The sequence below is a fragment of the Dromiciops gliroides genome, chromosome 2, assembly GCF_019393635.1.
Source record: "Dromiciops gliroides isolate mDroGli1 chromosome 2, mDroGli1.pri, whole genome shotgun sequence".
Taxonomy (NCBI): domain Eukaryota; kingdom Metazoa; phylum Chordata; class Mammalia; order Microbiotheria; family Microbiotheriidae; genus Dromiciops; species Dromiciops gliroides.
In genome coordinates, this window is record NC_057862.1 from 74,047,790 (window position 1) to 74,071,061 (window position 23,272).

The 23,272-nt window shown below is 40.3% G+C and overlaps 1 protein-coding gene across 2 annotated transcripts; it reads right to left on the reverse strand.

Moving 5' to 3' along the window:
* Positions 1-3,184: 3,184 nt before the first annotated feature.
* On the reverse strand, positions 3,185-23,187 carry CUTC (cutC copper transporter). 2 transcript variants are annotated; one of them, XM_043989536.1, is made up of 9 exons: positions 23,015-23,187; positions 21,809-21,880; positions 20,617-20,676; positions 18,953-19,162; positions 16,966-17,001; positions 14,749-14,882; positions 8,066-8,093; positions 4,525-4,630; positions 3,185-3,678 (listed from the first exon to the last, which is right to left on the reverse strand). In XM_043989536.1, exons 1-9 carry the CDS (start codon positions 23,073-23,075, stop codon positions 3,567-3,569), a joined length of 819 nt encoding a protein of 272 aa, XP_043845471.1. In that variant the 5' UTR covers positions 23,076-23,187; the 3' UTR covers positions 3,185-3,566. The 2 variants fall into 2 exon arrangements, with proteins under 2 accessions (XP_043845471.1, XP_043845472.1); XM_043989537.1 differs by lacking the exon at positions 23,015-23,187 and adding an exon at positions 22,843-23,007.
* Positions 23,188-23,272: the final 85 nt, after the last annotated feature.

The following is a 23,272-nucleotide window of genomic DNA, read 5'->3' on the forward strand; positions in this document are numbered from 1 at the left end:
TGGCCTCAGACACTTAACACTTACTAGCTGTATGACCCTGGGCAAGTCACTTAACCCCAACTGCCTCACTAAAAAAAAATATATATATATTTATGAAGCACCTACTATATGCCTGTAACTGCAGTAGGTGCTTAAGATACAAAGGTAGAAGGAAACATGTTCTTGTTCAAGTTTAATACTTTATTACCATTCCATCACTCTCCTGGTTCTCTTCCTCCTTCTCCAGTTTTCCAGCTACACATTCTTGCCTGACAACCTCTACCCTGAGGCCGACTCAAAGACTGGTGAGTCCCTGCCTGGAACCTCTGCTTTCTGAGAAGGACCAGCCTCCCTGCTCACTCTACTATCAGCCTGCCCTACTTCCATACCCTAGGGATGATAACTTACCTTCTTAACTCATTCTTCAATAATCAGGATATTTCCACCCTACCATACCCCACTTCCCACTGCACTGACTGAACCCACTGGCTATCATTGTACAAACCGTGTTTTCTATGCCCTACTACCCAACACCCCACATCCCACTCCAAAGCTGCCCCAACCCACGCTGTGCCCTCTGGAAAGCCTGCTCTGTAGGGAACAAGCTTGCTTTCACCCAAAATCTCTTCCTTTCCACTCCATCTTCTTGCACTAATTGACACCTGGCTCCCTCCTGATACAATTTCTCTGGCCACTCTTCCTAGCACTGGTTGCGCATTGACTCATATGCCTGACTCACAGCTTGTGGTGGGGGAATAGAGTTACTCCTTGCCTTGGGGGGGGGTACTTCCAGACTTTCCCTCTACCATCACTCAGTAACCACTCCTTTGGGTTTCATTCAATCCATATTTATTAGCTGCTCAGGATTCTGGTAGCTGTATCTATCTGCTTCTCCTCCCTTAATGAGTTCAGTCTTTTCGTCTTTTCCAACTCCTGTCCTCTCACTAGGGGACTTTATTATACGTATTTATACTACCCCCAAGACCCTACCTACCCAGTTCTTCAAGTTACTCTCTTCCCATGATCTCCTCCTCTACCCCACCATAGCTATACACAGAGATGGTCAGTCTTTCTTCCCCAGGAAGTGTTCCACTTTTACATTCATGGTCTCCCCAAATTTCTTTATCTGTTCATAAATGTGTTGCCATTCCACTTTTCTTTCTGCCTTATAACACCTCACCTTGTTCTTCATTCTGTGAGCTCCAATATCTCTATGCCTCACCTCTTCCCCAGGTCATCCCTACATTGCTGGGGGACACTATCCTTTCTTCCCCATCCTGACCCCATTGGTGAACTAATTCAACTCTGTGCTGTCCCACTGTCTTCTTTTGAGTCCCTTTGACCCCTTATCCTACTGATCTTGTCCTGCTAGGCGTAAGCCTTCATTACTGCCCCCACGTCCTGCCTTTGTTCTTATTCAAGCATTGCTGAATAAAGCTGGAGAGAAAAAAAAGATCAAGAAACTCTGGGTCTTCATTTCAGCAAGGCAATACTTTTCTACTTTTCTATCTCCCTGTTGGATTCATCACCCCATTCACCATAATGGCTTTTTAAAAACTTTTTATCCTTCCTCCCCCAAACCTCTCAGTTGAGAGCCTTGCTTCTGATTTTCCTGGAAAATTGAAGCCATTTGCTGAGCTCCCTCTTGTCATATAACTCAGACATATCCCCCGCCCCATCATTTCTCCCTTCACTCATCTCACATGAAGGTAGCCCTTCTCCTTGCCAGAGTAAATACCTTGGTATGCACAAGTCATCCCAACTCCTTCAGCAGACTGCCCCCTTTATCATCCCCCGTCTTCAACCTCTCCCTTTCTACTGGCTACTTCCCCACTACTTACAAACATGCCTACGTCTCCCTCATCCTCAAAAATCCCTCATTTGATCCTTTTATCCTGGCTATTGCCCCACATCTCACCTCCCTTTTATAGCTGTTTCCTGAGAAAAGTCTACAATTAAGTGACTCCACTCCTTATCTCTCACTTTCAATATTCTGTTAATCTATTTTCCAATCTCATCATTCAACTGAATTTACTCTCTCCAGATTTATCTATGATCTCAATTGCCAACTTCTGAACTAGATGATCCCTTGGTTAGGATTGTTGCAGGTGAAATTCTTGTTCGGGTATGTGCTGGAGATGGGAGAATGAGTCCAAACTTTGTGTCAGATACTGAGGAAGGGGAATGATGGAACATAAGTGAATAAGATATGGTACTTATTACCCAAGACCCTAGACTCCAGTAGGGGAAACACAAGTACAACAGAAACCATAATCCAAGATTCAGAGCTAGAGGGACCCCTCGAGGGTGAGATTGGAATTCTCCCACTCCTACCTCCACTACCATCGTACAGATGAGGAAAATGATGCCCAGAGACATCAAATGATTTGCTAAAGGTCACACAGTTGGTAAATAACAGAGCCAGGATTTTTTTTTGCGGGGCAATGGGGGTTAAGTGACTTGCCGAGGGTCACACAGCTAGTAAGTGTCCAGTGTCTGAGGCCGGATTTGAACTCAGGTCCTCCAGAATTCAGGGCCGGTGCTTTATCCACTGTGCTCCTAGCTGCCCCCTAGAGCCAGGATTTTAAAACAGGTTGTCTGATCCAAATTGAGGGCATTTTCCACTGCTACATGCCTGAAGATGAGTAGATGCAGTATTATGAAAATTCACAGGAAGGAGAGATTACTTCCTACTGGTATGATCAAAGAACATAGAAGAGAAAGTTTTTGACCAAGGGCTTGAAGGAAGACTAGGAATTGGACATATGAAGAAAGGATCACAGATTTCAGGAAAACAAAGGCATGGAAGAAAGTATATGTATGGTATGATTGGAAAAGAGTCAAATATTTGAGAAAAACATGGCCTCTGTCTTCTAGGAGTTTAATCTAATTAAGAAGACAAGACAAATGCAAATGAAGCAAAAAGGAAACCATATCACATGGTATTAAGAGTATTAATTTTGTGGCACAGCCAAAATATGTTTTGGAAGGTTAGTGGAGACTGGAATAGTTAATGGCAAGAACCATTTTTCATACTTATCTCTCCCCACAGCCTATGTACAGTGTACACATAAGAGTTAATCAACAAATACTTGTTTGTTGCTTGATCAATAGGTTAAAAATCCAATCAAAGAAGCCAAACACCAAATTATTCTTTTTACCTGGGCTAAAGACTACGTGCAGAATAAAACTGAATGGACAAAAATCCAACAGAAATGAGAAGTTTTATTTCATAAAGGTAAATCAAAGGTAAATCTTGAATTTAATTTTTTTTCCAGTTTATCAATTAATCCCATTTACTGGGCAGACTAAGCCTCTGGCAAAGTCTTGATCCAGCTATAGTTAGTCATGATGGCTAAAGAAGGCTGGCAAGAATAATCAGATCAAGAGACAGCAGCTTCTCCAACTAACTGTGGCTCTTCGGGAAAGATTCTCCATGGTCCATGTATGACAAGCCAGGGTCACTCCCCTGCCCAGCCCAGAGGAAGGTAAAGCTGTAGTATCTGGATCATGGCAGCGTCAGACATCAGGCCTCCCTGAACCTTTATCCTAGTGTGCTCACTTCTCTCCCAGGGCATCCAATAATCCTATAGGACACTCTTTGCAATGGCACTCAAGGTCCTTACTTTTGCCATATCTGTTACCTTTGAGGAATATTCCGAGTTAGAAAGTGAGGCTCCCATGGCAACAGAGGTATTGCTGTCAAAGAAATGATAAACAGATTATTGCACATTAACTTTGATTGCTTTGATCACTTAAGTATGGTCTTCCATAGATGGCACATGCTACTTGTTCCTAAATCCCCAACACTGAGTCTAGCCCTGGTGACACTGATGCAGATCAGGGTGGCCCAGAAGAACTGGGACTCCAGACTCTTCAATCTTTTATAGTGGCATGTTCCAGGCTTTGCCTAACTCACTTTATAAGACCCAAACTACACTAAAATGTTTTCTGTTGGCCAAAGGTTTTTTTTTGGCAGTGACCTTCTAGTCTAAGTGTTGCGGTCCCAGATCCAGTCTCTTTCCTTTGTTGTTAATGAGATTAGAGCACCGGGTCTGGAGCCTGGAAGATCTGTGTTCCAATCCAGCCTCAGCCACTTAGAAGTTGTGAGACCCTGGGCTTATCCCTTCACTTGTTTGTCTTAGATTCCTCCTCGGTAGAATGATGGAATACGAAGAGCTCGACCTCCCAAGGCTGTTGTGAGGCTCAAAGGGATTATAACAGTAAAGTCCCTAACACAAGTCCTGGCACACAGGAAGTGCCACACAAATGTTAGCCATTTTGATGACAGTGGTAGTGATGATGATCACATCCCCCCAAAAGGAGATTTCTCCCCTTTCCCCACTAAGCTGCCCTTAAAGCTGTCCCCTTGAGCTACTGTCCTCTTCTTAGGGATGCCCCCCTTCCCCGACAGTGGGCACTGCAGCAGGAGCCCACCACCCCAGCCCAGGCCCCCACACAGCCAATCACTACTTCCCCCAGGCAGCCCTCAAGGGAGCCCCTCCTCTCCACGAGGCTCCACCCCCTCCCAGGCTCCGCCCCTACCGGAATTTCATGGCGGAGTCCTTCGGGGAGCGTGCAGAGCAGTGGAACTCTGTGGCGCCTGAGCCCTCGAGGATCCTCTGCAGGTTTCTCTCGGTTATACCGCCCCCTGGAGGAGAGAGCCCAACGTTACCCCACGCTGGCTTAACCGAGCCCAGTCCACCGGACTGCCAAGAGCAGCAGTCCTCCCTTCTTCACCCCCAAGTCACTGACTGGGTTGTGGGGCGGGCACTGCCATCCACCCATCACGAGCACCACCCGCCCCCCGCCCCCCACCCAGTGCCCTGCACAGTCACCCACGGGGCTGGTCCAGAAAACAGACTTCTCTTCCTAATTCCCCTCATGGATCTACAAATTTGTCCACAGAGGAAAAATGGGGCAGGCAAAGGACACTAGAGATGACATCTGGAAACCTGGGTTTTAACACTTTACTCGCTATATAGCTATGGTAAAGCCAACCTTCGGGGCCTCAGTGTCCTCATCTGTAAATTGGGGTAATAATCTTTACACTACCCACTACAAAGTGCATTGTAAACCCCACAAACACAATCCTTTCCCTTAGTTTTTCCTCATTTCCACTTGTCTTGGAGTTTTGACCTATTATTGCTCATCTTCTAAGTTGACTCTGGGAAAAAATATATTCACATAAATTTCACTTGTATGAGACTATATGGATCAAAACTCTAAAAGAACACATTGGCCCAATATTCTTAAAACACACAAAATGCAGTATAAGATGGGGAGCCTGATGTAATTTCTGAGATCACTAAACACCTACAGATATTGTTACAATTCAGTAACAATGAATGGATTTCCAACAGCCTTGGGAAGCCCTGCTGGCCTCCACAAGGGCAACATGTCCAAAACAGATCTTACAGGTCCCTCAAACCAACTCTCACTCCTGATTCCTCTTTTCTGTCCCTGCTACCACCATTCTCCAAGGCATCTAGGCTCTGAACCTCAGAATCATCTCTGACACTCCCTGGAACCCTACCTTCCAAACCCATTACCAGGCTCTCTCCCTTCCTTTACACTAACTGCCGGCAGTTCCCAGTCCAGGGTACAAACTTAAATGCCAGATGGCTGGAAGGGCCTTTACAGATCATCTGGCAACACTGTATTTTACAGCTAAGTAAACTAAGGCCTAGAGAGATGGGGTGACTTGCTCAAGTCACCAAGCTAAAAGGGTAAAGACTCCATGACAGTAAGGACAGGGAACATTCACAGACAATAAGTGTATGGCTGGAGAATAGAACATACTCTTTAATCAGAAATTCTGGTTAATACTATTACCATGTGAACTATATACTGTCAATGAAAAAAAATTAGAACACACTAAACCTAGATGAATATGAAATAAGACTGAATCAAGACCCTCTGGGACCTTGCAGTGCCTCAGGGTAATCACTATGAATGTCAACAACCACTTCTGGGTGAATAGAAGTCTCATTACTATAATCACAATACTTTGAGTCAGCAATGTATACTGCTGTCTCTTACAACCAACTCTTTGTTTTGTTTCTTATTGGGTTTTTTTCCAGCTCTTTGTTAAAAGAATAATCAAGATTAGACAGTTACCAGGATCCTTAACTGGGATTTTTATTATGTCATATTAACTTTTTCCTATGGGATTTCATCAATGAAATGATGAAAGCCAGAGGAAATTGATATATATTTCCTTTGTAAACAAGTCTAAATAATGCATATTAAGAATAAAGGAAAGAAGTTATACTTCAGAACTTTTGCTGCCAATAATATTATCTTGAACAGAAAGAAGGCCTCATGAATAAATTAACCCCAAGTTATCTTGAAGCTATAAATTACTTATCTGGTCAATAATGGCTAAGATTAGAGAAAAGCAGAAAGTTTCAGATTTCTCTTTTCAAGAAACTGCTATGCTACTTATAGACTTTCTTCTGGTATATATATTTTCTCAAACTTAAATATTATAAATGATTTTGTTTTACCAATCAGTTTCTAACATATAGATTGCAGTCTAGCTAGCTGCTAAGGCAGTGCCTCAGTGTTGCAGTCCAGATGTGTTAACACCATTGCACCTGATTATTCTTTTCCCACCTTTCTGTAGTATATGGATCCTCATCAGAAATAGTTTCTGGGCACTGTACAGAATGCCCCAGATACTCAGTTAAATGTGATCTCTTCTAAATCTGTACTGAATCTTACAACAAATGAACATACTAAAGTTGGAATTCCAAGTCACTAACTGTTAGTGACAACTGAGACAACTTAATTATTTTCTCCACAAATTAACCAATTTTTTCAACTGCTCTATCATTAATCCTCTTCATTATTAAGAGTTTACTGTTGAACTATGTCTCTAATTTTACTTTACTGACAGTGAAGCCCCTCACAGGTATAAATCCCCACCCCTGTTTCTATGCATTTATTCATACTAAACTAAACTGTTACTATATTATCACTAAGGTTTTTAGCAATTACTACTCTCACTTGATTCAATCAGTCTCAATTAATCTCCAGGTCTTTGAGTTATCTGCTAAATCTCATTATTTCATCACATAGTTTAAGAGGTTGTGTTTTAAAGCTTGTGTAAAATTTTAACTAAGCAAAAGGTAGCTACAGAATGTCTTTCTCTAAATTTGAACAGACTGTCTTCCCTGAAACATTAACCCTTTTTTATGTATAGCCCTCATTGAACAGCATTTTCAAGTTCTTTCTGACCAGGCTCTAGTCCCTTGTCTTGTTCTATTCTAGTTCCTTTTAAAAATTCCTAACTTATAATTAACTTATAGCCACACTCTTCCTTTCCTTTTCCTGCTGACTCAACATTCCTTATCTTGAGTCAAGTACTTCACTTTGACCCTGGGTCCCCTTAACTAATTCCTTCCAAAGTGAATCACCTATTTTGCTGCTAAGTCCCAATTTCCTACATGATTCTCATCATGACCAGAATTTGGTGGCCCTGATCTTCAGGAATTTAGAAAGCACCCCATTTATTTGATGTATCTGCAGTTTACCCAAATATTTCAATCTTCCTTTCAAATACTATTTACTAGATCATTTTTCCATGTCCTTCATTTCCACTTACATACTCACTGACTTGGACCTGACAAAATGTTACTGCTGACCTTGATGATATTATCTCCAAAGGCATAATTCCACATTGTTGTCCATCCTTCTGGCACAAAAATTTCTCCTAAGGGCATTATTTTGCTTCTCCTCAGTAAAAAATCCATCCCCAAAGATAGTAACCATAAGAAAACTTTCATGATTCCAGGAAACCCTTTCACAAAAAGACATACTCTCCCATCCTAGGATTTCTCCAATTCTAAGTCCTCACTAGCTCACCCCCTACCAGATTATTCTCTTCACTCCAAAATACCCGCTCTGTGCAATTCTTAAGTCAGCACAGGTCTGCCAATCTAGAACATTTCCCCTAAAAATCCTACTCTTCCTTTCTGAACAAGGCTTGCTAGATGGCTCTCTTCCGTATCTATCTGCTTCCTTTCTCATCTTATCCTAAATTTCAATGTTACTGCTAGCAAAGGGATAAATAAATAAATACCTGGCATTACCACAATCTTGCCTTTTGCCTGAAAAAAGAAAAAAGGCAAATTTAAATATTCTTCCTTTGCATGTGATAATGAAACAGAGGTTAGAAATATGAGTCAAAGCACATTTAGTTTTTTATCACCGAGTTTGATGTCCGATTTCTGATAAGTCTGCCATATTTCTTTTGAGCCTTTGAGTGAGATAACTGTATTGTCATCTACTGGAAGCTACTTTCTGCCTTAGGAAAGTGCTATACTAGAAGAGCTTTGCAAGACATAAAGGATTAATTTTAACATCATGAAGGCAAAATGTCTTAACAGAACCCAGTTGGCTTAAAAGATTATGGGAGCCAGGAGAATCTAGATCAACAAATAGTGTTTACTACAAAAACGTGGAGCCACAAGACCTAGACTCATGCTCCAGTTGGATAATCTTGGGCCTTGACTCCCTATCTCTGAGCCTCTGTATCTTCATCTGCAAACAAGGACAACAGTATTTTTTCCACCAGGCACAGGAGACAAGTGAGATAAGGAATGGGAAAGCACTTAGCAGCCAAAAAACACTTTTAAATCTATTCTTAATCACCACGAATGAAATCCCCAACATTTCTGTCTCAAATGACCACTAATTTATTGAGGGGATGATGATGGGTGGTTTTCAACAAGGACTTTAGCAGAAAAGTAACAGCATCAAGATAATTCTATAAGACAAATTACTGAACAAGGAAGGTCATAAATGTAAATCCTAAACATCCTCACATATTCTTGCTGGATCATCACATCAATTAACCAGAACTACAGTTTAACATACCCTTTATGTAGTTCTCAGTAATGAAATACCACTTCCTAAAAACGTCTTACATTCTAATAATGGCAGAAGACAAAACTTGGGATTTCCTAAATTTTGTTTAAATCTGCGATGTTCCACCATGTTTTGTTTTGTTTCGTATTGTTTTTTAAATAAAGTCTATTGTGACATAAATAACCACTAAAATGAGAATTTAGAACAAGATGTGATACTCAAAAGTCACTAGGGCTCTTGAGAAGCAGGTAGGTTAACAGTGACAATGTAAATGAAAGTTATCTCTAGCAAGCTGTACTATATAGATGTTAAACTCAACCTCTATCTGCCTCAGTTTCCTCATCTGTAAAATGGGAATAATAGTACCTACCTGTCATGGTTGTTGTATGAATCAAATGAGACAATATTTGTAAAGCACTTTGTAAACCTTAAAGTGCTATGTAAATGCCAGCTATCATTATTATATGCAGAGTAAAATAAAGACAAAGTTGAAAGTAAACAAAGTCAATTCTTGATTATCCACATGAAAATGAGTTTTTAAATCATGGACCAGTTTTCTCATAACAGCTGGGTGGTGCAGTAGACAGTTAGAAGACCTGAGTTTAAATCCTGCCTTAGACACTTAATGACCATGTGATTATAAGCAAGTCTCTTAATCTCTTAGCCTCATCTATGTCACAAGGTTGTTGTGGAGAGTTCAAATGAGATAACACATATAAATGTTAACTACGTTCTCTCATCGGCCAGTGCCTTTTCAATTGCTATGCTGCTTTGTGAACATATAATGCAATCAGGACTTTTTTTTTCTATTAAGTGATATTGAACCACAAGGAAAAAAAATCTAGTTGGGGAGCTAACTTAATCGACTTGGTAGAAAGGTCCCCTTGACCCCCTTACAGTTTAACCCCAATTGCCTCACCAAAAACAAACAACAACAACAACAAAAACTAAGGGGAGAAGCAAATATAGTTGTTGAGCCCCATGTATTTTTTGGAAGGGCTGAGTTATTTAGAAAGTAAGACATGCCATTAGATAGTCAATATTTCAAGCCCCTCAAGTTGTTGGGTTTTGGGGGGGTTTTTTTTGCAGGGCAATGAGGGTTAAGTGACTTGCCCAGGGTCACACAGCTAGTAAGTATCAAGTGTCTGAGGCCAGATTTGAACTCAGGTCCTCCTGAATCCAGGGCCAGTGTTCTATCCACTGTGCCACCTAGCTGCCCCCCCCCCAAGTTGTTTTTTAAGGGTAATCCTACAACATACACTATAACATAGTAGTGAAATTTCTGGGAGTTCCTATGGCTGAAAAATTAACCACTCAATGCATAGCAGTGCTGCCCCTCTCTAACATGTAGTTGTTATACTTAAGCCTTTCCAGCTTTTGAGAATGGGGGTGGGGGGAGGGTGCCATGAGGAGGCATGGATGGATGGCAGCATGGCTTTGGTGGAGGCAAAAGACTCTACGGAGTGAAAATAAACACCAAACAACAAAGATGCAAAAACAAATATTGGGGGGGGGCACGGGGAAGGGGAGACACAGACATTTCTGAACAGTCTACCCCTAAAATTTTCCAATACTAATAAACCTAGCCTATTGTGAGAATGCTTACCAAAAGCTAGCATCTGCTAAAAAAATCAACTTCCCTCAAATCAAAATAAAGGAAAGCTGAATGTTCCTACATGTAGTAATGCTATAGGATCTATATCTTTCAATTATTTTAGAGCTTCCAAAGGTATCATATTCTTCTTTGTGGCTTACAGGGAGCACTTTATTGCAGAAGTGGATACAATTTTCTTTTCCTGAATTTTCCCATTATGTTTTTACCTTCAATGTAAGATTATTTCGGAATTTGTAGAAAAGATAACTTGAACGAATGCTGCTTTGAGCTTTGAGTCAATAATCATTGACTATTTAGAAAAGCAGGAACAATGCATGGCCTGGGAGGCAATGCAATAGGTTTTACATCTCTCACTTTTTTTTTTGGTGGGGTGGGAAAGGGAAGCAGTGGCAAGAACAATGGAGCCACTATCATCACTTCTGCAAGAAAGAAACTTTTGGAGCACGTTCTCTAAGCAGCATAGATTCAGTCCAATTTCCCACACGAGCTTTAGAGATACTAAACGATTCACAAAAGGAAAAACCAAGTAGATAAAAGAATGCTTTTTGTCCAGACTATGACATACAGTTCAATGCAGAGCCCAAAGAGTCTATCAGTTCTGATCCATTATAAAGAGAACTCCTATATCGCCCCCTGCCCAACCTATCCCTCCTCCAAATTTCCCTATTTACATTGAGGACAATTTCATTCTTCCAATAATCCAGGTTCATTCACAACTTCCCTCCTAACTCTTCCTTCTTTCTCACCCCAACCTTCACACCTCATGTCTAATCAGATGCTATCAATTCTACTGTTTCACACACATCTCCCCTAGTTCAGGCTATCATTATTTCTGACTTAGACTATTACAGGAGCTTACTTGTTTTTGTTTTCAGGCTTTCTCCTCTCCAACCTACATTCCAAAGACTTGCCAACTGATATTCCTAAAACAGATTTAACCATGTTATTCCCCCACACAAAAATCCGCAGTGGTTCCCTACTGTCTCTGATAGAATACAAAAATCCCTGGCCTAGTGCTTAAAGCCCTAGACAACCTGACCCCCACCTATTTTTCTAGGTACTATTCCCTCTCAGCTACTCTCTGTTCTGATCAAACTGGCCTCCTGGCTATTACCTGTACCCACAATTCCCCTCTGCCCCACATGCCTTTGCATAGGTGAGGTCCCCTTCTCATTTTGTTTCTCAAACTGCTGAGCGTCCTCCTCAGCTGCTCTCTCCTCCCCAAGCCTTTCCTGATCCTTAGTTAACAGTACTTTCTCCCTCTAGAAACTCTTCGATATTCCTTGTATCTACTTTGTATTGACTCCTCCCAGGAGAAGAGGGGAGCGGCTATTTCATTCTCATCATTGGATCCCCAGCACAAGGACAATGACTTGCACATGAGAGGCACTTAATCAATGTGTGGAGTGATGCCCATAGATTTTAGACTGACACTGAAGATGAACAATGAGTTTGACTTAAAACAGAATAGGCAAAAATCAGGGGATCAGGCTGCCTTTGGGAAACTAGACAGTGCTTTCAATAACCCTAAGTTTCTCTCTGAAATGAAAACTCATTTTTAACTTTTATATCATGTAGTGATGCTACATGGTAGTGAAACATCACAATTTCTAAATAATGAAAAGTTCAGGTCACTCAAAGGACTATAGACAGAGATAGATGTCATTAGGCTATAGCACATTACCAGAGCTGATATATACAGGAAGTGGCATAAAAAGATGTTCTCCAAGAGATCTATAGCTGGAAACGGAGGGGAGGCTGATAATACATCAAAGACAAGAGAGAGCAAATTGACAGTGTATGTGTTTCAGTGAACCCCAAGGGCGAACTGATGGAAGGGCACTCCACTCTTGGGTGGACTCCCTTTAAAGAGCCTAGTACAGAGCTACAGAGAATGAGAAAGTAGAGTTGGGCTGTAACTGGTGATATAACAAACCCACAGATGTACTAAATAAATATAAATAAATGCTTAAAACAAGGTGAAATTAAGGCTGGCATATCTTGCTTACTAAAGTAAAAAAAAAAGCACCTATTACATTTTAGAAAGAATTCTATTTAAAATGGGTTTAAATAAAAATGTTTAGTTGTTTATAAAGGGTCAATCATAGTTTTTGAGATGAGGAAAGAGGAAACACTGTTCAGAACAGTTCATTCTACCATTACTCTGGATGATTGAGTTAAGCCCCCAGAAGCTAAGAATCACTGCTGGAAGAAGCCTCTAAGGCTCTCTGGTCCAGCCAGTTGCCTGAATAGGAATCTCTCCTACAATACCCTAAACCAGAGAGCACCCACGGCCCGGGTTCGACAACTTCTATGAAAAAATAGCAAACGAAGGCAGTCTATCTAATTGCTATAAAGTTTTTCATTTTATTGGCCTCATGCTGACTCTCTGTAGCTATCACCCATGGCTCCTCGCTCTGCCATCCTGGGCAAAAGAGAGCAAGTCTAGGCTCTCACATTACATGATAAACACTTGAAGATGTGATGCCCATGCTAAACAACCCCCGCTCCTTCAGCTGTTCCTGTTACGGCATGATCTCGAGGCCTTTCACCATCCAGCTGTCCTCCTCTAAACACTAGCTAGACAATTAAAGCATACTCAAAATGTGGCACCTGAAATCAAACACAATTCTCCACATGTGGTCTGACCAGGATAAATATAAGAGATCTGTGGCCTCTTATGTCTTTACTCCATAGTGTGATACTGTACCTCTCAACAGAGCCTGTCTCACTTAACCTACCTCTCTCCAGTCAGCAAAACTCTGCAGGCAGACAACAAACACTTATTAAGCATTTCTTCTGTGTCAGGCTCTTTTGTAATGTATTTCCTGAACTACTCACTCATTTCTTCTGTCTAGGTGCTCTATAGTAGACTACAATGAAAATATCACTTTTATTCCCATTTCCATTTATCTCCACCATCCATGTTCCCTTCTAGCTCCTGGATTACATGAGTATATCTACATAATATACAATGTGACACTGCCTCCTCTTCTACCTATCCTGGTGTTTTGTTTTGTTTTTTTAATCAGGTATGTCCAGGGGCACCCAGGTGGAGCAGTGGATAAAGCACCGGCCCTGGATTCAGGAGGACCTGAGTTCAAATCTGGTCTCAGATACTTGACACTTACTAGCTGTGTGACCCTGGGCAAATCACTTAACCCCAACTGCCTCACAAACAAAAAACAACAACAAAAAGCCCCCCGAAAATCAGTTCTGCCCTTCCAAAGTCATGTTCCAGTCATGGATTTAATCTATCAAATTTCAGAATAGCTAAGAAGTCAAATTTACCTACTTGCATTATAATAAATCTTGTAATTCATGTGTATCTGAGGCCATGGATGTTGCTTCTGGCTCCTTTCTAGGACATTATCCCATATTTCTACACATCATAACCAGAATATGCACACATGTATACATGCATATCTACACACACACATGCACACATACATGCATGCATACGCAGGAATAACAAGACTTCTCTCACAGAACTATGGTGAGGCTCAAATGAGATAATGTTGTACTATGTAAGGCAATGATTATAATTACTCTGATAATACTGATAGTTCTGAAGAACAACCGGCTTGTAAGCAAAGCGGTTTATTTCAAATTGGCACAATCAAATTAAAGTCTCATGTAGTCTCCAAATGTTGAAAATTCTTTTCAGCTATAGAAAAGGGAAAACTAAGCTATTTTTTTACCTATTTGCCTTAGGTCAAAGGAACACTAAATCAAGGTATTACATTGGTCTAGTTTTAGAAAGGCACATAAACTTTAAATTACTTGTCTGGTTCTTCTGATGATGGTAGTTTGAGAAGGATATGAGAGAAAATGCTGTATTTCCTCCTCAAAACTGGAGGGTAAAGGGTTTGAAGTAGAAAAGATAATGGGATGTTAAAAATATAATACTGGTCTTAGAATGCAGTTGGGTGGGGTAATGGTGTTGCAGAATTTACCTTCTACATGACATTTTTCTTAGGTTAACATTGAAATCAGTTTGGATTTCCTAAGTAGACAAAGAATAACAGGAAGGAGATAACCTAGAATTATACTGGATGGCAGAGAGAACGTAAATGTGCTGTGGATAATCATGTGAATAAATGTGACTCCTTAGTCATATAAAGGAAATAATATCAACCTCCCTACTTGCCCTTTTCCACCTTGTAACAATAATAATAAATAACAATAGCATGTAAAACAATGATACAGGGTTTTTGATGAGTTTAAACAAAGTAACCAAAAGTGTGCTATATATACATATTTTTAAAAGGGTTGCATACCTGTTCCATGAGTTGTTTTATCAAAGGCAGCCCTTCTAATGCTGAGCTGTCACAACCACTGGTCAACACACGTTCAAATCCCAAGGTCGAAAGGGTTTCTAGAGCCACCACTGGATCTTGAACCATGTCAAAAGCTAAAAATACACAAAACAATTTGTATTTTGATTAAAGATTCTTCAGCACTTGAGAAATCCTGGGAGACGATATCCCGATCACAGAGTTGAATAAAACTCATTATTTCTGAAAGGAACATCATACCATTTAAACTAATATCCTGTACAAAAAGTTCATAGCAGAATGACAGAACAGAACATTTTAATACCATTTCTAGCTTTAGATTTCACTCTACTCTCTAAGATTTCCTCCCTCTACCTACAGCACAGGTATGAAAGAAGTCAAAGACAACAGAAGCCTATTGGAAGAAAAAGCCCTTTGCCCTGGTCCTCAGTACAAGTGCTACCATTGCTTCCTTAAGCCAAGGAACTATAGAAGCATGCTTGGAGAGACAGGGATCCTCAGTACACAGTTGAGAGACCTCCACCAATACAATTTAATGGGAAGTAGACTAAGCCAGTCACTAGGCCCTTTTTTCCTAGTGGTGTCCCCCTACTTAGCTTTGGCTACATCATCCTAATACTAAAATGAAAACCTAATTTGTAGAGCCCTAGAGAGGATCTCTCCAGAGATATAAAATTTTTAGAAACTTAAAAGCCATGGGGAAAAGCTCGATCCCCACTTCATATTTTCCTTGGAGAGGCCATAAATTAGGTAGAAAATGAAATACCCCCGCCCCGAATTACCCCCCCCACACACACACACATCCTTGGTAATTCTAAAGCCCTTGTATTTTAGGAACAAAAATAATGAATCCAATATACTTCCTATAAAATTTTCATGCTTAGTATGTTAAATTTTAAAATACAGTTTATTTATACAATAAACAATGGAAGTGTGGACCCACTGTATCGTAGAACAGGAGTTAGTGGAATATAGTGTATATATATTTAGAAATGATGGTGATATAAAAACATACAAAAAAAGTCAAGAATTTTTTTAAAGGAATAAATGGATATCAATACTGACATATACAACACTAAGTTTTTTGAGGCCTCATCTATATAACAGAAATATACTCACCAATATATAAATTAAAAGTCAATAAGAGGAAGTTCTTAAGAAGGTTCAAGATCCTTCTTTCTAAAAAAACAGGAGAAGGGGCAGCTAGGTGGCGCAATGGATAAAGCATCAGCCCTGGATTCAGGAGGACCTGAGTTCAAATCTAGCCTCAGACACTTGACACTTACTAGCTGTGTGACCCTGGGCAAGTCACTTAACCCTAACTGCCTCACCAAAAAAATAAAATAAAAAACAGCAGTGCTCTCTGGTGACATAAATAATCAGTGTCTTACATTTGAAAGTTGTGCTTCCCTGTTTGTGCTGAGAATTACATTGTCCCAAAAGTCTTAGTGTGAAAACCTTTTGAAACCTCATATACAAGAATAATATTAATTGAAAGAGATACTCCTACACTCAAATATTATTGCACAGTTATAGAACTGGTCAAATAAAGGCAAAGCATGAATAAGAAACATTTTCCACATAGTACTAAAAAGAAAAAAAAATCTAATAATCCCAAACTTTTTAGTTTTTCAGGAAAAAAAATCTCCTACTTTTCTGGCACTTGACTAATTCATTCTTTGAATAAGTCCATATAAGAATATGAATGGAACTATTAAAACTCATTAAAAATTCCAACTTTTCCTTTTTTTAAATGAGATTTCACATTTTAAATTATGCCCAAGATGATAATTTCTTAAGTACTTACACATTTCAATGTTGACAAAGTAACAAAAGACTTTAGACCTAAGGGTGTTAAAAATTGCACATATACATTATATAATATATATCATATAATAAATATATAGTTTACATACATGTTATATATTTATAATGTATATATGTATGTGTACATTCCATTTTCTCTTCCCTTCAAGTTCCACACAATAAAACATCTTTTTCCCTTCAAAATTTCTCAACATCTTATATAGCTAAATCTGTGATGTTCATCAGTTTATAGAAACCAACTGCTAACAATGCAATATTTTGTAGTTTTATTTTTGGTCCTGGTTCTCACAAGATATAGAAATATGTCCCATAATACTGCATTGGGAGAAGAAACTAGTCTATTTCAATAAAACTTCCAAAAACTTGACTCACCTCGGTGGAAAGTGACTGGCAGGGGACGGCAAATAGCTGTAAAAAGAAAGTTATATGATAAATACATTTAAGCAAATATTACTGTTTATTACTCATAAAAAAAATCTATATTATATAGGTTTCAACTTCACATTTCCAAAATCTCTCTTAGCTCCTTCTATGAGGCAGCTAAATGGTAAACTGAAAATCAAAGGAGAGTCAAAATTTTTACTAAACTATAAGCTCGCCAGGGGCAGAGACCTTGCACTGTTTTTCATTCTATTCCCCAAAGTACAACACTTTACATATCTGTGTGCTCAATGAATACATGAATGAGGGAATGATAAAATGAAATACAAAAAGACCCAGTCCCATTCCTTAATAAAGTTTTCAGACAAATAACTGTTATATAAAGTCCTGGAAACTCTTCAAGCTCAGTACTTCCCCTCTTTTATCCAAATTATTTTCCACAAGTAATACTGTACTTTGGTCTGGAAATATGGGGGTCCTTTCTGACCTACCTCATATTTTACCCACAACTCCCATATACACACTGTTACATAGTTTAAAATATGTTTCAATAGAACAGGAGGAAAATGCCATTGAAGAACCTCCTTCAGACTCCGCATGTACTCTAGTTGTGGCCACAGTATCAAAGAAATAGTGAACTCAAATTTAAAACAATTTACAATGTTGCCTCTAGCTCCTCCCTTTCCCATCCTCATAAGCATTCTTTAATGTTTTCTTGCCACAATTCTTCTGATAATTCAATTTTAATTCAAGGAGGGCATTTAGGTACTGGAAGAGAAATGGAAACAAGCTAGGGTCCCTACTGGAATGGTGCTATTCTGAATAAAGGCTATCATACATTCAGGTTTTTTCCTGCCAAAAAAAGAAAAGAAAAAAATGCTGGCAGTTTCTAAACAATGTGATAATTAACTTATTCTTAGAAATGACTTCTAGCTGAAATCGACACATATACTAAGGAAAATATGTAGATGTAAATTAAGACCTACATGTAGACTATTTTTGCAAACTAGGGAAAATACCTCGATTCCAGGCTTTCAAACATCATTAACTAATTTTAAATATAATTTGAATTTTAAAAAAATAAACAACTGGATTTCAAAACAGCTAAGTTATTAAAAAACAAGTTTACTAAAAAAAATAAAAAAAAACAAGTTTACTATTTTGGATCAGATAATTTTTAAAATTCATCTTTACCAACTCAGTAAAAATTATTTTAGAAAATTAACTAAATTCTTAACTCATTTTTAATATCAACAAATGTTTTTAGTTAACTTTGTTAACTTACAGTCATATCAACTTTTTCTCTGTACTTGAGTAGGTCTTGTATAACAAAACTGCAACTGAAACAATCCAATTACAAATGGCACAGTTTTGCATGTACACTTTAATGTATGTCTTACTATTCATATATAGAAACCTGTCCAAATTTTAAAATTACTTAAGACCATTCCAAATCATTAGGACTATTGACACCGATGAGACAAACCAGTGTTCAAGTGGAAATTGTTATTTATACCTTTCAAACTTCAAAGTCAGTCAAGCATGATGTCAAAACCTGAATTCCTTATAATTACTTCTAATAGGTTCGTTGCTCTCTATTCCACTTCTATTACAACATATGAATAACAGCCTCTTTCAAGGTTTTTTGACATTTAAGTTACATTTGAACAGTACTAATAGGCTGTCTGACAATGGGCTTTCAGCAAATATTGTAGCAAGGAGTAACAAATAGGAAATAAATTCATTTTTCTTCAAGTTTAATCATCCTAGACAAGCAGGTTTATTTAGCCTTACATACTAATATCTGTGGTATTATTAATGGCTCTTTCCTACTCTAAACATCATCTTTAACAAATGACCTGGCCACTGGTACAGGAAAGGGTGATGGAAAAAGATAGCTATAGAATCAAGTAACCTTTCCACACTAAATACATGTGGGGAACTAGGAGGCGTTTCCATTTCAGCATTACGTCCTTACATAAAAGTTCCATGCAGAGCTCGGTGTCCACATGTCCATCTTCAGTCAGTGCCCCTAATACCAACCCATCAGCTCCATAAAGCTTGGCAAGTTGGATATCTGCTTTCATGACCTCTACTTCGCGGTCTGTATATAAGAAATCTCCTCCACGTGGTCGGATCATCACAAAGACAGGGATCTGGACACACTGTTTAACCACTTGTAGAATACCTACAAGAATGCACAATAAACAGATAAAAAACCAAGCAAGGGCAATAAACGCTCAACTCTTAGAGATAAACATATGCAAAAATATTTCTGGCCTCTTCAATTTCTTCTTTAATGTCACCTGCAGCAGAAAAGAAAGAGCAAACTGCCAGGCTAAAAGAGATGTATAAAGGAGGTGGGAGGTGAGAAAGAAATGGAAATATGCACAAGAACCAGGGCTGAGTAATGGACAAGTGTGATTTTAGAAACCAGCAAAGAATGACACTGAAATCTTTAAAGTACTTGTCATTCAAGGTTCCATAAAACTTCTTGCAGAATCTTGCACATGTTCTGTTCTTTCACTAGTAGTCTGACACCTAAAAAACTAACAGCTCCAAGTCTCCATGTTCTACCAGTGGAATCAAAGATTCAAGTTCTTCCCGCTAAGTCTTCTGAAGAGCAATTTAAAACCCACTCTAGTGGTTCAAGTTCTGTGTTCCCAAAAGGTACAAATGCAAATGGCTTAGCCCCTTCTCAGAATGAAAGTATGTTTTTGCATGGTCATGCAAAGATCTAGGAATACGGACACATAAAGAAGAGAATGTGTAGCCAGCTAGATAAGATTGTAGATTTAGAGTTGTAAAGGATCTCAGAGCTCAACCCTCTCACTTTACATGTGCAGAAACCAAGGTTATCTGAGCACAAACAGAAAGGTCCTAAGGCCACTCAGGTGATGTCTTCCTGACTCCAAGGTCAGTCCTTTGTACACTGACTCTTTGTGTTTTTTGTTTTTGTGGGGCAATGAGGGTTAAGTGATTTGCCTAGGGTCACACATCTAGTGTCAAATGTCTGAGGCTGGATTTGAACTCAGGTCCTCCTGAATCCAGAGCCAGTGCTTTATCCACTATGCCACCTAGCTGCCCCCCCCCACGTTGACTCTTTTTTTTTTAAGTGAGGCAGTTGGGGTTAAGTGACTTGCCCAGGGTCACACAGCTAGTAAGTGTTAAGTGTCTGAGGCCGGATTTGAACTCAGGTACTCCTGACTCCAGGGCCCGTGCTCTATCCACTGCGCCATCTAGCTGCCCCCCCCCACATTGACTCTTTTTTTTTTTTTTTTGGCGGGGCAATTGGGGTTAAGTGACTTGCCCAGGGTCACACAGCTAGCAAGTGTCAAATGTCTGAGGCCAGATTTGAACTCAGGTACTCCTGAAGCCAGGGTCGGTGCTTTATCCACTGCGCCACCTAGCTGCCCCCCCACATTGACTCTTAATCAAGTATTCTTTCTACAACAATGTACTGCTTCCTTACATAGTGAGGAGTTCTCAAAATCTATGTCATACTCAACTCAATTATGTCATAATAGATGGCCAAATGAATGCAACAAAACCCCAAAACATTTAAGTACCTATTAGCTGTGTGATGAAATGGGCTAAGCTCAGAGGTTTAATAAGGAGTTACTTAGAAGAACAGGCACTTACCCATGCTGGGTGTAGTTCCTCCCTCCACCAAGCCAGAACACAATTCAATTCGGCCAGCACCTGTGAAAAAAGAGCTTGAAGGTCATAAAATACCCCAGACAAAAACAAACTGTCATGATAACAAGAAACTGTATCTTTTGGACCATCTAAATTTTGCAGCCAGAGTAGATTCAATCACAGAAGGATCTAAAAGTTAATATCCCACTCAAGGTCTCTACAGGATTCCAAAGGATACTACAAGGACAGACCATGGAATTGGGCATAAGTTTCTATATTGACCCCAGTGGTACAATAAGTCTTTCTCACAGGTGAATAAATACAGAATCTGGTTCTGAGTAATTCCAGATTATACTAGGATGAGTACAGGGTTGAGTTATTAGTTAGAACCTACCCAGAACTCAAAATCAAAAAACATAAAGGACCGGGATGCAGAAAACACAAACAGATGAAATGAAATTAGAATAGTAGCAAAGAACTAAAAAGCCTGTTACTGAAAGGTTGGAAATGTTTGAAGCTCCTTTCAACTAGGCAATTCATTGAGGTAAGAGATAGATACAATGTGTTAGTTGCTTTGATAGCAACTAATCTCTGAAATTTTATTTTAGGTTTTGTTAGTTTAGTTTGGCCAATGTTCCTATTCAGTAAAATGAAAGAGATGGAAATATCTTCTTGATTCTCAATTTCATGTTGTGAGGCAGAACCAGATGATTGCTTTATTATGACTCTTTTCAGTTTTGTTGTTTAGTTGTTTTTCAGTTGTGTTTAACCCAATTGGGACTTTCTTGGCAGAGATGCTGGAGTGGTTTACCATTTCCTTCTCCAGCTCATTTTACGGATGAGGAAAGCAGGGCAAACAGCCTTATGTGACTTGCTCAAGGTCACACACCTAGTAAGTGTCTGAGACCAGAGTTGAACTTGGGAAGATGAGTCTTCACCGCCACTATGGGGCCACCTAGCTGCCCTATTTTCAGTTACTTTTCACCAAATCACAGAATTTTTAGAGCTGGACTTTGGATTATCTCACTGTTCATTTTCCAGAAGATGAAACTGAAGTTCAGAGAAGCAATAATGATTAGATCCAGGCTCTACAGGACTTGTGATTACAAGGAATTCCCCAGGGTCAGTTTGCAAGCATGTGAGAGAAAGGTTCAGAACACTTCATCCCCCACTCCCACCCCTGTACCTCTTTTACCTCCTCTCTCTGCATTTATAGCCGACTCCACTGAATCCACACATACTTCCATGATAAATCCATCTGTCAGTTCTAAAATTTGCAAGGTACAAAAAACAAACCTGTCAGTGTGCTAGACTGCGTATTCTACATTCAACATCATGGTATCCTAGCAACATCTGTATCCACCAACGATGACCCCCCCCACTCCCACCCCCCCCACTCCCACCCCCCCCAAACCTTGTGTGACTCCCCTGGTTATTAAGCAGAGACCTAACTAGGTGCTTTAAGGAAACGAAAAAATTAAATAATCCCCAAGGACTACACAATGCTTTTCAAGTCAAACAGCATTTATTAACATGTTAGGAACGTGTTAAGCAATGGAGACACAACAAAGCAAAAAAAAAGGTCCCAGTTCTCAAAGAGCTCTTGGTCTAAGAGACACAAACAAGACAATGGCATGACCGGCGGGTATATTTAACGCTGTTCACCTCGGTGCCCCCCAATTACCAGTTACCTGCTCTGGTCGATAGAATCACAAGTACCTAAATGAAGCCCTGGAGGGCACCTCCAGGACTTAGCACAGTGCCCAGTACATAATAAGCGTTTAATAAATGTTTATAGATTAATTACCAATAGGAGGCTGTCTGGTCCAAGCCTGCTCATTTTACAGAAGAGGAAACTGGGGCGAGTGACCTTAAGTGACCTGCCCGAGCCCCCCGCCCCCCCCCCCTCCACACACACTACTAAGTAATGATTCCAGCACATACAGGGCTAGCCTTACTTCATCCTCACAACCCTGGGAAACCGGTGCTGTCATTGACCCCATTTTGCAGCTAAGGAAACTGAAGCAAGAGGAAAGTGACTTATCCCGGGCCAACCGAGGCCGGACACCGCAGGTCCGGGTCAGAAGTCGCCTGCGGCCTCAGGTCTTCCCGCCTCCAGGTGCAGGCCCTATTTCACTTGTATCCCCAGGTGCTGGCAGAGTTTTTTATAAACGCTTTGCTGACTCTAGCCTAGCGCTCCCCCCCCCCCTCCGCCCCCTTCACCTTCACCTCTCATTTTACAGATGAGGAAACGGAGGCCCGGAGAGACCGGGCCTTGCCCAAGGTCACACCCGGCAGGGCCTACATTCGAACCCGGCACTCTCTACGCGGCACCACGTCGCCACGCAAGCCATACGAACTAAGCCCGTAGAGGCAATAGCCGGCCTCCGGTGGCTCTCACCTGGCTGGACCGGGGCTATACTGACTCGCTTCCGGTCCTTGGACATTGCCCGCCTCTTCATTTTCACACCCTCAGGCCCGGGTGGACGCGGTTGGGATGCAAAAGGCGCGTGCCCGCGAGATGACAGCTCAGTCCCCGGACGCGCGGACCCCAACGATTCTCCGCCTCCCTCTTCCAGGCGCAGGCGCAGGTGTAGGCGTCAAATGACCGGCAACCTACCCCCGGAGTCCACAATCACGTGATGAGGGTAAGCCCCTG

Bases quoted from the DNA above. Each gene is read 5' to 3' on its own strand.
- CUTC (XM_043989536.1), bottom strand. From the start codon at position 23,075: ATGAAGAGGCGGGCAATGTCCAAGGACCGGAAGCGAGTCAGTATAGCC. The intron at 20,677-21,808 runs GTAAAAGAGGTA...CTTTTTTCACAG, and splicing joins TATAAATGCAGAGAGAGGAG to GTGCTGGCCGAATTGAATTG. The intron at 8,094-14,748 runs GTATGCAACCCT...TTCTTTTTTCAG, and splicing joins TAAAACAACTCATGGAACAG to GCAAAAGGCAAGATTGTGGT.